This window comes from Hyperolius riggenbachi, chromosome 1 (assembly GCF_040937935.1).
Source record: "Hyperolius riggenbachi isolate aHypRig1 chromosome 1, aHypRig1.pri, whole genome shotgun sequence".
In the NCBI taxonomy this organism is placed as follows: domain Eukaryota; kingdom Metazoa; phylum Chordata; class Amphibia; order Anura; family Hyperoliidae; genus Hyperolius; species Hyperolius riggenbachi.
In genome coordinates, this window is record NC_090646.1 from 578,922,087 (window position 1) to 578,936,551 (window position 14,465).

Consider the following 14,465-nt stretch of genomic DNA (forward strand, 5'->3'; position numbering starts at 1 on the left):
AGTGTGCGAGTGATTAGAGTTGGGGCTGGTTCACACTAGCAGAGCTTTTTCTAAGCACTTGTGATTATAAATAAACGCTCTTGCTAATGTAATGCTATGTGTGTGTTCTCACTTGAGTGATGCGATTTTATAAAAATCCCCCATAGCACTGCATTAGCAAGAGTTTATCATATCACTAGTGCTTTAACTGACCCTGAAGCGAAAAAAAAAACCAAAAACTTATGTGACGTACCGATAATTAATAGAACACTAATAGCAAAGGAAAAAAAGTCTCATTCTTATTTTCAGTTATAAACAATGCATCATTCTGTCATATTTGTAGTTGACCCTTTGAACTTCCCTGCAGTAAAAACTTATCTGAGGCCTTGTTCACATTATAAATCGCCATCGCAAGCGCTGAACGATTTATAGAGTGATTTTGAAAGCACTTTTCTAAGTGCTTTCAGAGCGATTTGCGCTTAGGTAAGCACTTTTGTGTAGTACTGTAGTACTGACGTCAGGAAGTGAACTTTTTCCCCCGGAAATTAAGAAATTCAGTGCATTTATTCATAAATGCAATGAAGAAATCACTTTTCAAAAGCACTGAGCAATTTTCCTATCTTTTCTATTGAATCGCAAACGCTCAGAAAATGGTGCAGGACCCGCATTTGCGACTGGATAGAAAGCTCCTCGCTCATGTGAGAACACTCACATAGAGCAACATTGCAGAAGCACTTTTAAGGTGGTTTTTAAATCACCAGCGCTTTAAAAAAGCCAAATCGCACTGTGTGAACAAGCCCCGAAGCAGTTTTTCACTGTTTCTTTGATGTGTAAGTGCTTCTGAAAACAGCACTGTCTGACTAAAACTGGGTCAGAGCGCTCAGAGACGCTGTTTTGCATAGATAATAACTGAAGTTTCTTAAAGCAGCATGGTCAGCCGTACTATGTTGTTCTACTTACATAACAGATGTATTGTACTGTCCACGTTTTGATTTCAGTGAATTTGTAAATAAAGAGAATTCTGTTCCTGGCATCTGCCATCTTGCTTTCTCTCTGACTGAAGCCATTCCTGATGTCATTTCCTCCCTTTTTTTCTTCTAGAAACTATCATAGCTAGCTTGCTTTGTAAACACAGCATAGATCGTATTTCAGTTTCACACTGAACTGCCCTCAGCCAATCAGTGAGGAAAAGGAATGTGGGAGGGGAGATGACAAGCTTCCTTCTCGTCGGCAAATAGAGCCAGTCTGACTAAGATAAGATTTACTACAGCAGAAACATTTCTGAATCGATTGGAGTGCTTGCAATGCAGGGTCAGGTTGTAGGCTGCATATTAAACACAGAGCAGTGGGTAAAAGGAATTTGATTTTGTGGCTGACAATACTGCTAACTTTTCTTGTACTGGAAATAATATGAGACTCTTTACTTTGCTAGTAATGGTCTATTTCTTAGCTGTATTACATATACAAGTCATTATCTCATAAGTTTATTTTCACTTCAGATTCCCTTTAAAAACCTCTTGTAGTGTGAACCAGCCCTCACTGGAACCAAATTCAAAAGAATCTTGTATATTTCATAAAACAGTACAATTTCTCAGTTTTAGTAAAGAATATGTTGTTTTTGTACCATTTTTAGTTTAATTATGTAAACTGAATAATATATGAATTAATAGATTAAGAGAAGATCTATAGGCCGATAGACAGAGGCAAATGAGGGTGTCCCCTACAGTGTGATTGAATAGTGACAAAGTTATGCCTCTAGTCTAAAGCAAGTCACTGACTGTGTAGATTACAGTAGCAGGACAACCAAATTGGGGGTTCAGCACCATTTCAAATAGTGTCCTTTAGGGTTGTAAGTACGCCCTTCAATTTTTTTCATGAATTGTTCTTTGTGGTATATCTGAGGGTGCATACACATCCAATTTTTATTGGCCAATGGTAGGCCAATTTTACCACTTCCTGTAGTAGAAGAGTTCCCTACACAATGTGTTCACAGTAGTCAATATCTCTTGGCCCCCATACCACATGGAAGTGGTGAAATTAGCCAGACTTTGGCCAATCAAAATTGCATGTGTGAATGCACCCTCCATTTTCATATAATACCTGCACTTTAGCTCCTGTGCTGAAGTGCAGAGTGCAAGTGTCCATGGTAGTGGTCCCTCTTTCCTTGTGATGCTGCCCTTAGCAGAAGGCCAGGGGCCCAATACTGATTTAAAAATGCTCAAAAATCATACACTTGCCTCCTCTAGATCTCAACGACACTTGATAGGCCTAACTGTTCTACTACAGGAAAGCAATTGTACTTCACTGGAAACAACTGGCCCCTCCAACATGCCAATATTGGAAGAAATTGATAAATAACTCCCTCCATTTGTACAAGGCTGCCTATATAGCAAGGGGGTGTCCAGCTAAATTCGAAAAGGTGTGGGGACCCTGGACCTCCAACAAAGACACTGCATAATGGGAAGGGGGTTGACTATTTGGGATTAGTTCTACACTTCTTTGTCAATGCACCCTTGTTATAATAAACCATCTTTCTTTTTAGGAAAGGGTAAAGCTAGTATTTAAAACATATGCCTATCTAGCCAAAGAGGTATACTTTCCTTGATTTGTCTGGTCTAATGTAGAGAGTGGTCTATTTATTTGAATCGTGTACTACTTTGGTCCTTTAAGACGACATTCTTATTGTAACGCATGTGACGTGTAAAAGGTATTTCTGCATTCCTTCTTGTGGTTTCCCTGCCTCCTCACCTGCGTATGAGGGAGGACAGGCTGTTACTGTTATGCTCATGTTTTTTTTTGTTAATCTGAAAAATTTCAATAAACAGAATTTTCACACACAAAAAAAAAAATTAATTAAAAAAAAAAAAAGTTTTTGAGAGCAATTTTGGCACTTAAAAGTGGAGCTATGGCACTTAAAATTGGAGCCATCTGACTGATTGTAACATTTCAAAAATCTGACCAGTGCACCACACACACACACATAAATTTTTTCACAATTATGAAAAAAAAGATTGAAAGCTGAGAAAATTTCTTGGGTGTATATATTAATAAACCACTTTTTCTAACCCTAACACACAATTACTCAATGACCTAGTGTGTGAGATTTGCGGTCTTTGGCATCAATAATTTGAATTGAAATGAAACAAACCTGATTGGCTGTGTGTGGCTCCACCCCCTTTTCTGAATTTGAACCCCAATCACCCAATGACCAACTGTACCAGGTATGAGGCTTGTGCCATTAACAGTGCAAGAATGGCAGCAATGAAATACTCCCCTTGAAAATCAATAGGTAAATTTTGATTGGCTTTTGTAGGCTCCACCCACTTTTCTGAATATTAATCCCAGTCACCCGGTGACCAAATGTGCAAAGTTTGAGAACCCTGCCATTAACAGTGTAAGAATGGCTGCAGTTTACATATTCCCGGTGAAATTTGTATTTGTCTCCGCCCACTTTTTGGTTATGGGGATAAAAAGTATCCTATATGTTTTTCCAGGTAATGTACATAATGTGTGCCAAATTTCATTTAAATCCGTTGAGCCATTGTTGCGCGATTGAGTAACAAACATCCAAACTTTCACATTTATAATATTAGTAAGATTGGCAATTCACCACACACACACCATTCAATTTTTATAAAAATTGATCAGAAAAATCCACCACTCCCGATCGACTTTTATCAAATAAAAATGGGAAATCTGATCAGATTTCTTGCTCGAATAAAAAAAAAAAGCTTTGGAGTTTTCAGGAAATCCGATCATTTTTATCGAACTGCTGTAAAATTGGATCATTTTATTGTATCGTGTGGGGCCGCTGAGCCACACTGCTAAGCGCTTTGCAATCCATCCACGCTACATTTGCATTATTTTTAAAAAGCACTCCCATTGACTTGCATAAGAAAAAAATAAAAAACTCAGAAAAAAAAGTGATCACAAAAAAAAACAAAAACAAAAAAAAAAAAGCTATTTTACTGAAATTTTGCTGTGATTTTAATACAAATCAATGGGAGTGCTTTTTCCAAACAGGCCATCTGCAAAGCACTCAGCAGTGTGGCTCAGCCTTGAGGGCTGGAACCCACAGGAGCGCTTTTGGCAGCACTGCGATACGCTAGCAGTTTGCCAAAACGCTGGGCTAATGTTAATGGATGGGGCAACTTCCACAGGAGCGTTTGCGTTTCTCAGAAACGCAAACGCAGGACGTGCAGCATTTTGGGAGCGTTAGCTCTTCAATGTAAAGTATTGAACCGCTAGCGGAAACGCTCAGCAAAACCTAAACTGAGCGGTTTTGCTAGCGTTTTGCGGTTCAGCACACTGTAACAAAATGAAAAATAATTCACAGGACCAATCAGGATAAAAACGCAAAACGCAAACCGCTAGGCACCCGCTGGGGAAAAAAATACAATGTTGCAAAACACGACCAAAAACGCGCATGAATCCGCTTGCAAACCGCTCAGACAAAACGCTAGCGGTTGCGTTTTGCGTTTGCGGTTTTCAGTGGGTTCCAGGCCTGACAGTGTGTTTATCCAGGGCTGTGGGCAGAAGTTCCATCAGACTGGCAACCTCAGAGCTAGAGTAAATTCTGTAAAGGCTGCAGACACCGAAGTCCCCTGAAGAAGTGGAAATATAGATAAACTAAACCAAATCAGGCCCTGTATAGTTGAAGCAGTATTAAACTCTGACATAATAGTCAATAAAAATGTGTTTTCTTATTATCTCTACAGTTAAGTTTGCTTTCATGCACAAGTATTATTGTCCATTTACAAGTGACAAGTTCCCAAAGTACAGTTTATCTGCTCTGAAAGCTGCAATTGCATAGCTGCTGTATTTATATTTTAAAATCTTTCTAGTGATTGCTTCTCAGCTCCATCTGGGTTTACCATGAGTGCAGCTAAGTTTTAGCAGGCTGCTGCTGGTTGCGTATTGTAGCAGACAAATGAATGTAAACAAAATATAAGTTTATCATCTCTTCGGTAAAGGCAGGAAGCTTTCCACTGAAGAAGAAAGTGTTGTGTTTAACTGAATGCTGTTCTGCTAACATTTTTTTGTGGTAGTATGTTATATGCTGTATATCTTTTAGAGCATAGAAGAAATACCGAGTTTCAAATGTAACTAAAATGGAGACTTAGATCTACCACGTCAATTTCACATTATCATACGCTGGCTAAGATGTGTAACACACCAGGGCTGTGGAGTCGGTACAAAGATCGTCTGGCTCCTTAGTCTAATTGTTACAAAGGATTTGGTACAAAAATCATCTGACTCCAACTACTCAGTTTATTGAAACCACCGACTCCAGGTACCCAAAATTGCTCAGACTCCAAAGCCCTGTAACACACATATGAGAACCTGTCACTTTCTCAATTGTTACAGCTATTTAAGATGGCCAACTACTCTGTGATGGCAGCCCCATAAATTACTTCCTGACTGCATATCAGTCGGGGGCAGTGATCACTTCAGCACTTTGTACAACTATCTGAATAATCAGCAGAAATCTCACCGGGAATTAACAACTTCCTATCCATTATCTTTGTACCGATCGATACTATATGGACACAGATATCCAGCATCCACTACCAGCGCTGAACTGATGAACATTATTGCCCATCAATTAGCTTGTGAGATTCAACAGAACACTAGCAGATTTGATCAAAGTGATCTGCTAGAGATGTCAATCAAATAAAGTGGACGGCGTGCTAAAAGTTGGCCATATGTTGGTTGATGTGATCAAAAGAAAGATCCCTCTCAGATCATAATATGATCTGAGGGATCTGATCAAATCTCTCCACATTCAGATTTCTAATTTTTTTTAACAATTTTTTTTCCCACTTTTCTTTTTTTCTTTCCCTTTTCCCCCCCCTCCTTCTTCCCCCCCCCCCCCCCTCTTCTTTACAGACAATCAGCATGTGAAATGCAGTAAATGAATAATAATACTTGTGCACAAATGCAAATAAGATAACCGTATGTCATATAAAAAGTAGGGAAACATGTTTTTTAGAATATTATGTCAGGGTTTTAAACCGCTTTAACCACTTAAGGACCACAGGATTTTCTTATGATCTGTGCTGGGTGGGCTCCTCAGCGCCCAGCACAGATCGGGTGGCAGGCAGGGCGATCAGACTTCCCCCTTTTTCCCCCACTAGTAGGATGTCCTGCTGGGGGGGGGTGTGATCGCCGCCGGCTATTTTGGTGTAGCGGGGGGGGGCTCCTCAAAGCCCCCCCTCCGCAGCGATATCCTGCCCTTCCTCTCCTTTCCTCCCTCCCCTTCTAACTATGGGCAGTACAGGACAGCAATCTGTCCTGTAACGCCTCAGATAGGCTTTAGCCTATCAGATGCCGGCGATCCCCGGCCAATAAGAGGTAGGGGATCGCCGATCTCCTCCTGCTGTTGCAGCAGCGCCGTACGATGTAAACAACGGGGATTTCTTCCCTGGGTGTTTACAATTAGCCTGCGAGCCGCGATCGGAGGCTCGCAGGCTGTTCACGGAGCCCCCCGCCGTGTACGGACAGGAAACGGCCACTCGAACGAGAGACCGTTTCCATGGAAATCCACAAAGGACCAGCCGCCGCCTATCGGCGTTGGCTGGTCGTTAAGTGGTTAAGGGGAAAAAAATATTGAGCAGCGTATGGCTAGCTTTTGTCTGAAGTAGAAGTAGTTCCTTAATTTACCTTGATAAGCAAAGGAAACAATGTGTGGCTACAGAGCCATGTATGCATTCATAAAAGTTTGTTGTATTACAGCGCCCCCTAAAGCTCATACACCGAACAATTCCAATGCATGTGTTTTTTAGCTGTATTTTCCACCAACATAAATAATAGTTTCAAATCAAAACTAATTTGGAAAGTGGAGGTTTTTAGAGCCTAAGATCCCATTCACACTGAGTGGACAGAAGCATGCGTCTAATGCTAGTGGCATTTCCACAACAGAGGTGTCATTGCAAGGATGAATGAGGAGAAAGATTACCTTTAGAGCACAACTGAGAATGTACAGTCCTATGGAACATTAATAAAGGTATAATATACCGTAGCTGAATGCAGAGCTGCACTCAACTGTAAAATTGTTTGGAAACAAAAGGAGAGAAAAATGCATTACGTGCTTGTTAACCTGTGTAAGGGCGTCTCCACAAGAATAGACTAAGGCCCAGTTCACACTGCACCGATGTAAAACTGATCGGAGGAACAGATCAGTTTTTAAAACGGTATGAGTTTATCATCCGTGCCCCTCCATTCCGCGGTCAATGAGGCACGTCCATCGTTATCGCAGCTCCCCCAAACTTGGGGTCCGTGCCCAATGGATAACAGGACCCATTCACCTCTGTTAGCCAAACTAAATGGACCGTTTTCAATGCCATTGTGAACCGGACCTAATGTGATGTGGCAAATATACTGTAAAATCTTAGCATAAAGGCTTTGCTTAAAGGACCACCACCACAAAATGTAAAATACATGTTTACACATACTTAGCAGAAGTAAATGTCTCACAGATTATCATGCACTATAAATGACCTTTCCCTACATCATTGTCATTTGTAGTAAGTCATTGACACTTACAAGCAGTAAAATCTGAGGTTTTAGACTAGTCAATCTACTCATGGGGTAATCTCAGCATTTCCTTTTTTTCTTTACAAAAGCACTCCCTACAGAGGCACTATATACAAAGATTCCAGTCACCCTACTCATTTGCACACTATTTTGTCAGTTAAACTCAGCAACTGCCAATCAGTAAATGACTTTTAAAATAAAGAAAATGCCAAAAATCCCCCATGAGATGAACTAGTCAAAAACCTGTCACATATTTACAACCTACTGTAAGTGCCAAAAAGCATAGGAACAGGAATTATAGGACATTATATGAAACAACATAGGAATTATAGTACATTTGATTCTGGAACATATGTGCATTTTTGAAGTATACACATGGACCATTATTTAAAAATGTAAAATTGTCCATCATAGTGGCCCTTTAACTAGCTGACGGCGGGGGAACGGAGGATCGTGGAGGACTGGCGCAGGACAGGATGGCTGCAAGGGGTTGGCAGAAGCCACAGGTAAGCGAAACTGTGGTGTTTTGGGGCTTTTTTTAACTTCAGTTCCGCTTTAAAGTGAATGTTTACCAGTAAAAAAAAGAAAAAGTCAGATACTCACCTAAGGAGAGGGAAGGCTCGGTCCTAATGAGCCTTCCCTCTCTTCTCCCGGTGCCCGGTCTCGCGCAGGATCCCCCGCCGCAGGGACTTCGGAGGTCTTCGGAAGCACTCGGGCTCTGGATGACGCGGCCGCGCCATACTATGCATGCGCGAGCGCCCTCTATGACGCACTCGCGCGTACGTAGTATGGAGCGGCCTGTCTTCGGAATCCAGAGTGCTCCCGAAGACCTCCGAAGTCCCTGCGGCGGCGGACGCGCACGGGGGAGCCAGCGCAGCACCGAGGGCACCGGGAGAGGAGAGGGAAGGCTCATTAGGACCGAGCCTTCTCTCTCCTTAGGTGAGTATCTGACTTTTTCTTTTTTTTACCGGTACCCATTGGCTTTAAGTAGACTGTTCAGATTTAATTTCATGGAACATTCTCATTGATAGAACCAACAAGACAGAAGCTGTCACTTCCATGCCTAAAAATAAACTCTTTCAGGCAGCAAAATAAAAAGTAAAACAGCAAGGTTATGTATATGTTTTGCACTGTACATACACATGTTTATCTCATAATGTCACCTTATGTACACTTTAAGTGATCTTTCAAAGCAATGCAAAAGAAAAACCAAATCAATTGAAAGTGATCAAACTGAGGAAACAATGGTTTTATTTCAAGGCCTGGAGGGACAATTCTTCTTCTTTGAACTTACCTTGCAGCGGTTATACCACAGATCAGCTTTTCGGTTTGCTCAGAGACTTCAGAAGGCAGAAGGATTTCCACAGGCTGTAAGCGTAATATTCTTGTCTCCAGGTCAGAGCAGGATTTACAGTCCTGGAAGCTGTCATACATCACCTCTCCTGTAGAGGGCTGGACGGCCTGTGGAAGAACATAGCTGATTTACTAAGGGCCTCCCCTCTCCGGAGCACATAAGTGATCCTGCATCTCTGACATGCATTTATCAGCACGTTCTGATGAAGCCCCAAGTAGGCGGGGGCAAAATGCATTAACGAAAGCCGCTGCTGGTGTGCGACCTGAACCGTCGGAGATTACTGGGTGTAACCACACGTGGCTGTGACTGGACGCTGCTGTTTGCCATATGGAATCTTCGGTTTGGCAGCGAAAGCTAGTGACTCTAAGTGGCTGGAGCATGTATAGTGGACTGTGGGCAGGTCACAGGAAAAAGTACTGCTTCATGTCACAGCCGCAAACAGCAGGCTTAACAAAAGGTGATTTACCCTACGAGTTAAATGGCTGATGGAACTCTCCTTGCTTTATCGCTGGTTTGCATGTGATTGGAGACCACCCACTAAAGCGCTAGGGCCTAACGGCGAGGCTAATAATGCATGTGGATGGAATGAAGCCCACGGGAGCATTTGCAATTTGTGCAAGTGGATGTCCAGACTTAAAGGGACTCCGAGCAGTGCAGAAACTATGGAAAGATGCATATCATTTTAAAGCTCTCTTTCTCCTCTTTCCAATGATATATAAATCGCCGCCCTACGCCTTTTAGTTTTTGCTACTTTCGCGATTGAAATTGCCGCGGCTGTGAATTCGATCGCGAAAATAGAGAAAACTAAAAGGCGTAGGGTGACGATTTAGGTGTCGTCAGAAAGAGGAGAAAGAGAGCTTTAAAATGATATCCATCTTTCCATAGTTACATTGTATTACACAGGCCGACTTTTTCCTAAAGTCAGCAGTTCATTCTGCTGAATGGAGCTGCTGACACTGGGGAGGGAAAGTGTCGTCCTGTGTAATACAAGTAACTATGGAAAGATGGATATCATTTTAAAGCTCTCTTTCTCCTCTTTCTGACGACACCTAAATCGTCACCCTACGCCTTTTAGTTTTCTCTATTTTCGCGATCGAAATCGCAGCCGCGGCAATTTCAATCGTGAAAATAGCGAAAACTAAAAGGTGTAGGGTGGCGATTTATATATCATTGGAAAGAGGAGAAAGAGAGCTTTAAAATGATATGCATCTTTCCATAGTTTTTGCACTGCTCGGAGTCCCTTTAAAGATTGTTACAAAAGTACCTACAAATTTCCTATAGACATGTCTATGCTCCACACTTATTTTTGTAATGGAGAGCTTTAAAAATAATTTATATTTCCAGCTACCTATGACTTTCCCAACCTGAAAGTAATTTCAAACTGCACTTCCATATAGTGTCAGTGTGTGATCTTTTACTTTCTAGCATAAGCTGCCTAGAAATTCATGTCTAGAAATTCCCATCATCCTGAATGAGTAACTTGCTTGCACTGAGTAGCTGTTATGCACTTTCGGTATCCAGGTCAATCTAGTGAATATCCTTTTAATGGATACTTTAGGTAGTCCCTCATACTACATAGAAGTGGTAAGATTGTAGGCAACTTAATATGTTCTAGTTTTCAGATGCTTGGTCTCCTGTTCCTAAAAGTAACAGCCTCCTGCACAGCTAATATGTTCTAGTTTTCAGTTACTGAGTCTCCAACCCCTAATGGTGGCCACTAATGATCCAGTCTTACCATTTCTATGGAATATAAGGGAAGTACCTAAATTATCCATTCATTATATTCACTTAATTTACCTTTATACTACATAGATTTGGTAAAATTGGATGAAAAAAAGATTGGATCATTAGTGGCCACCTTAAAAGTAACATCATCCTGGACAGGGGAGGACTCTGACCATTTCTACTTAATTTATAAAAAAAAAAAAAACACACAAAAAAAAAAAAGTTCCGTCTTGGGTTCACTTTATTTCTTCAACTGTAAAAAAAATGTAAAGACAACATTTCTTCTCTAGATTGTAAGCTTTCGGGCAGGGTCCTCCTCCTTTTGTGTCCTACCTGATCATGCACCTCCATTACTGTGAACCCATGCTATGCATCTGAGTGAACTCTAACCTAAACTAATGTCCAGCGCTTCGTAATATGTTGGCGCTTTATAAATACAATAAATAATAAATACATTTCTTACCACTACACCAAAGACCGGCCCATCAGATTTCTTATTCCTAGACTTCTCCAGAGCCTCAGAAATACATAAGAGGAAGCTGTTAGGAGATTCTGTTGTCACCAGCTCCACTTCCTGTAAATCCTCCAGGTTCATTAAAGGGCTCACATGTACTCAATATTAAGGAGAATCAGTGTGCATGAATGTATTTCTGCTAAGGCACGGTTCACATTTGCGTTTTTCCCAGAACGTATACTGTACAAACGGAACGGATGTGAATGGATGCAATGTTAACCTATGGATCCATTCACATGCGTCCATTGGCACGGATACGTGGCCCTAATTTTCCGGACTATTCTGCCGAGCGGAACAGATCTGGACAAAAAATACTGCAGCTTTGGGGGCAATGGGAATCGGAACATTTCTTCACACTAGTGAAGAAACGGACCGTTCCACGGGGGATGGGGGCATGGGCCGACGCGATCCAGAGCGACGGAAGGGTGAGGGGAGGGTGCCGCAGCTGGGCTAAGGAGGCTTAAATACATACCTTATCTTCATAGGCAGCCGGAGGTAGAGGCTTCAATCTTCTTCCGCGTCACGTGACTACATGACGTGTTATGTGACTAGTCGCATGACGCACTGTGTAATCACAGCGGAAGAAGAAGAAGCCTTTACCGCCGGCTGCCTATGAAGATAAGGTATGTATTGACGAGTGAAAACGGATCAGATCAATCATTGATCAGATCCGTTTTCACTAATGTGAACCGGGCCATCGACGAGCCATCCGGATCCGGTGAAGCGGAGACCGGATCAGTTTGGCTAAAAAAGCAAATGTGAACCGGGCCTAAATGTTCCAAAAGTCTTAAAAAGGGAAGGTTACAGAACCCCTGACCCGGTTTAACAGAAACATACTTTTAATACATTTTTATGTGTGGAGTGCTGTGACAAGTGTCACAGCACCTTCCTCCCCCTCCAGCGTCCCCTGCACCTCCGCTGCTTTGCCGAAATCTTTTGGGTGGGGAGGAAGTGTCAGTACTGCCTCCTCTCCGCCCATCCTCCACTCGCTGCTGATGGTTCCTGGTATGTTATGGATTATTCACAAGGGGTGCTCAGCAAATGCCATCTTTCAGAAAGGGGTAAGTGCTGTTATAATGTTGCCCTAATGTTGAGGGACTCTGTTCTATAGTACAAGCCTCAACTAAATAAAGCTACAGAAAAAAAAACAGCAAAATATTTATGGGGTGTTGGAACACTGTTAAAAGACTCTCAAAGGATATCTTCTCCTATGAGTGTAGACTTTGTGTAAAGAGCAGAGAGTTGCCGTGTAAACAGGGAATTCTTGTTTTCACTCGCTGCCTTCAGTGCTGCGGTTTCAGTTTGCTTGACAACTCCAACCTGCAAACTCAACAGAAATATGTTATTTGAGACAGAAGCTCCACACTGTGGACACATGCAGAATTACAGTTCAGATATTACAAAAAGTGATGCAAAGAAAAAACTAATATGGACAAAGACATCTATCAACATTTTTTTTTCTCTCATAGAGGTTGTCTGACTAACGAGCCACAAGACAGCACCATGGCAGTAGAGCACCTTTTCAGTGTTTGGCTTAGCAATGATATGCACCATGCAGAATATGGCATCTGTGTTTCAGGATTCATACTTTATTTGAATGCTTTGATTTGAATACTTGTTGGGGTATTTCTTTATTCATATTTTATTGTTCCAATACAGTAAAAGCTTTGTTGAAGAAAAAAAAAAAAAAAGTATTTAGTGACACTAAAATGGCCCTTTTACACTTAATGCGTTGGTATGAGTTTTTTTTCCATAGCAGCGCATTGTGAACAAGATTTCAGTTAAAACTTGTACAGTGGATTGCAAAAGTATTCGGCCCCCTTGAAATTTTCCACACTTTGTCATATTACTGCCACAAACGAATCAATTTTATTGGAATTTCACGTGAAAGGCCAATACAAAGTGGTGTACACGTGAGAAGTGGAACGAAAATCATACATGATTTCAAACATTTAAAAAAAAAAACCAAATACAAATAACTGCAAAGTGGGGTGTGCGTAATTATTCAGCCCCCTGAGTGAATACTTTGTAGAACCACCTTTTGCTGTAATTACAACTGCCAGTTTTTTAGAGTATGTCTCAGCTCAGTCAGATTAGATGGACAGCGTTTGTGAACAGCAGTTCTCAGATCTTGCCACAGATTCTTGATTGGATTTAGATCTGGACTTTGACTGGGCCATTCTAACACATAGATAGGTTTTGTTTTATAGAGAATCTGTATTGAAAAAAAATGTTATATAAATAAACATATCAGCCTGTTCGGGGGCATCTCCTAGCCCCCTCTGTGTTTCACCACTCTCCGCCGCAATATTGGCGATAAAATAACAGTTTTATAAACTGTTTTGTAGACCGTAAACATGGCCGCCGAAACAGGAAGTATACTGAAAAGAAACAGGATGTATACTGCCTTATGTTGCATGACAAGTTTTTATTATTACACAGTGAATGCAGCCTTCAGTTGTTATGTGCAAGTTTAGAAAAAAAGTTTTACCTTCTGCCTCTGTGGCTCAGTGCCACTGAAGCGTGACAAGAATCCTCAGACTCCTTTATAAACACAGCTGTTTCCTCTGAGCCAGGAGTCTGGGCTCTGCACTTGTACCTGGGTAACAAATTGTCAGCATGTGACAGGCAGCTCCTTTCTCCCACAGCCTCAGACACAGCTGATACTGAGAGAAGACAAAGCACACAGGAGTGAGCTTAGAGGAGGCGTGCAGTGGGTGTGCATAATTTGTCCCTATCACACCAGAGGCAGCTCCTTCCTCTCTGGGCCGACAAAACTTGTCAAAGAAAAGATGATAAGATAAATTAGAGAGACAGTGTACTTAGAAAAGGCCGCAGTACGCCAGAGCACATTAGAAAAGGTATAGGAACTTGTAGGATAGGAGAAATAAGGCTGACATTTTTGTTACAGAGTCTCTTTAAACCATTCCATTGTTGCCCTGGCTTTATGTTTAGGGTCGTTGTCTTGCTGGAAGGTGAACCTCCGCCCCAGTCTCAAGTCGTATTCAGACTCAAAGAGGTTTTCTTCCAAGATTGCCCTGTATTTGGCTCCATCCATCTTCCCATCAATTCTGACCAGCTTCCCTGTCCCTGCTGAAGAGAAGCACCCCCAGAGCATGATGCTGCCACCACTATGTTTGACAGTGGGGATGGTGTGTTCAGAGTGATGTGCAGTGTTAGTTTTCCGCTACACATAGCGTTTTGCATTTTGGCCAAAAAGTTCCATTTTGGTCTCATCTGACCAGAGCACCTTCTTCCACATGTTTGCTGTGACCCCCACATGGCTTGTGGCAAACTGCAAATGGGACTTCTTATGCTTTTCAGTTAACAATGCCTTTCTTCTTGCTACTCTTCCAT

General features: G+C 41.7%; 1 protein-coding gene across 4 annotated transcripts in view; it reads right to left on the minus strand.

Moving 5' to 3' along the window:
- Window positions 1-14,465, minus strand: part of MSH3 (mutS homolog 3) — a 246,423-nt gene that overhangs the window by 195,033 nt on the left and 36,925 nt on the right. For all 4 annotated transcript variants that reach the window (XM_068247988.1, XM_068247981.1, XM_068247994.1 and 1 more), the window contains exons 6-8: window positions 12,309-12,428; window positions 11,058-11,201; window positions 8,810-8,976 (exon numbers count right to left, since the gene is read on the minus strand). In XM_068247988.1, coding sequence (XP_068104089.1) covers window positions 8,810-8,976; window positions 11,058-11,201; window positions 12,309-12,428 — 431 coding nt within the window. The remainder of the gene's footprint in view (window positions 1-8,809; window positions 8,977-11,057; window positions 11,202-12,308; window positions 12,429-14,465) is intronic.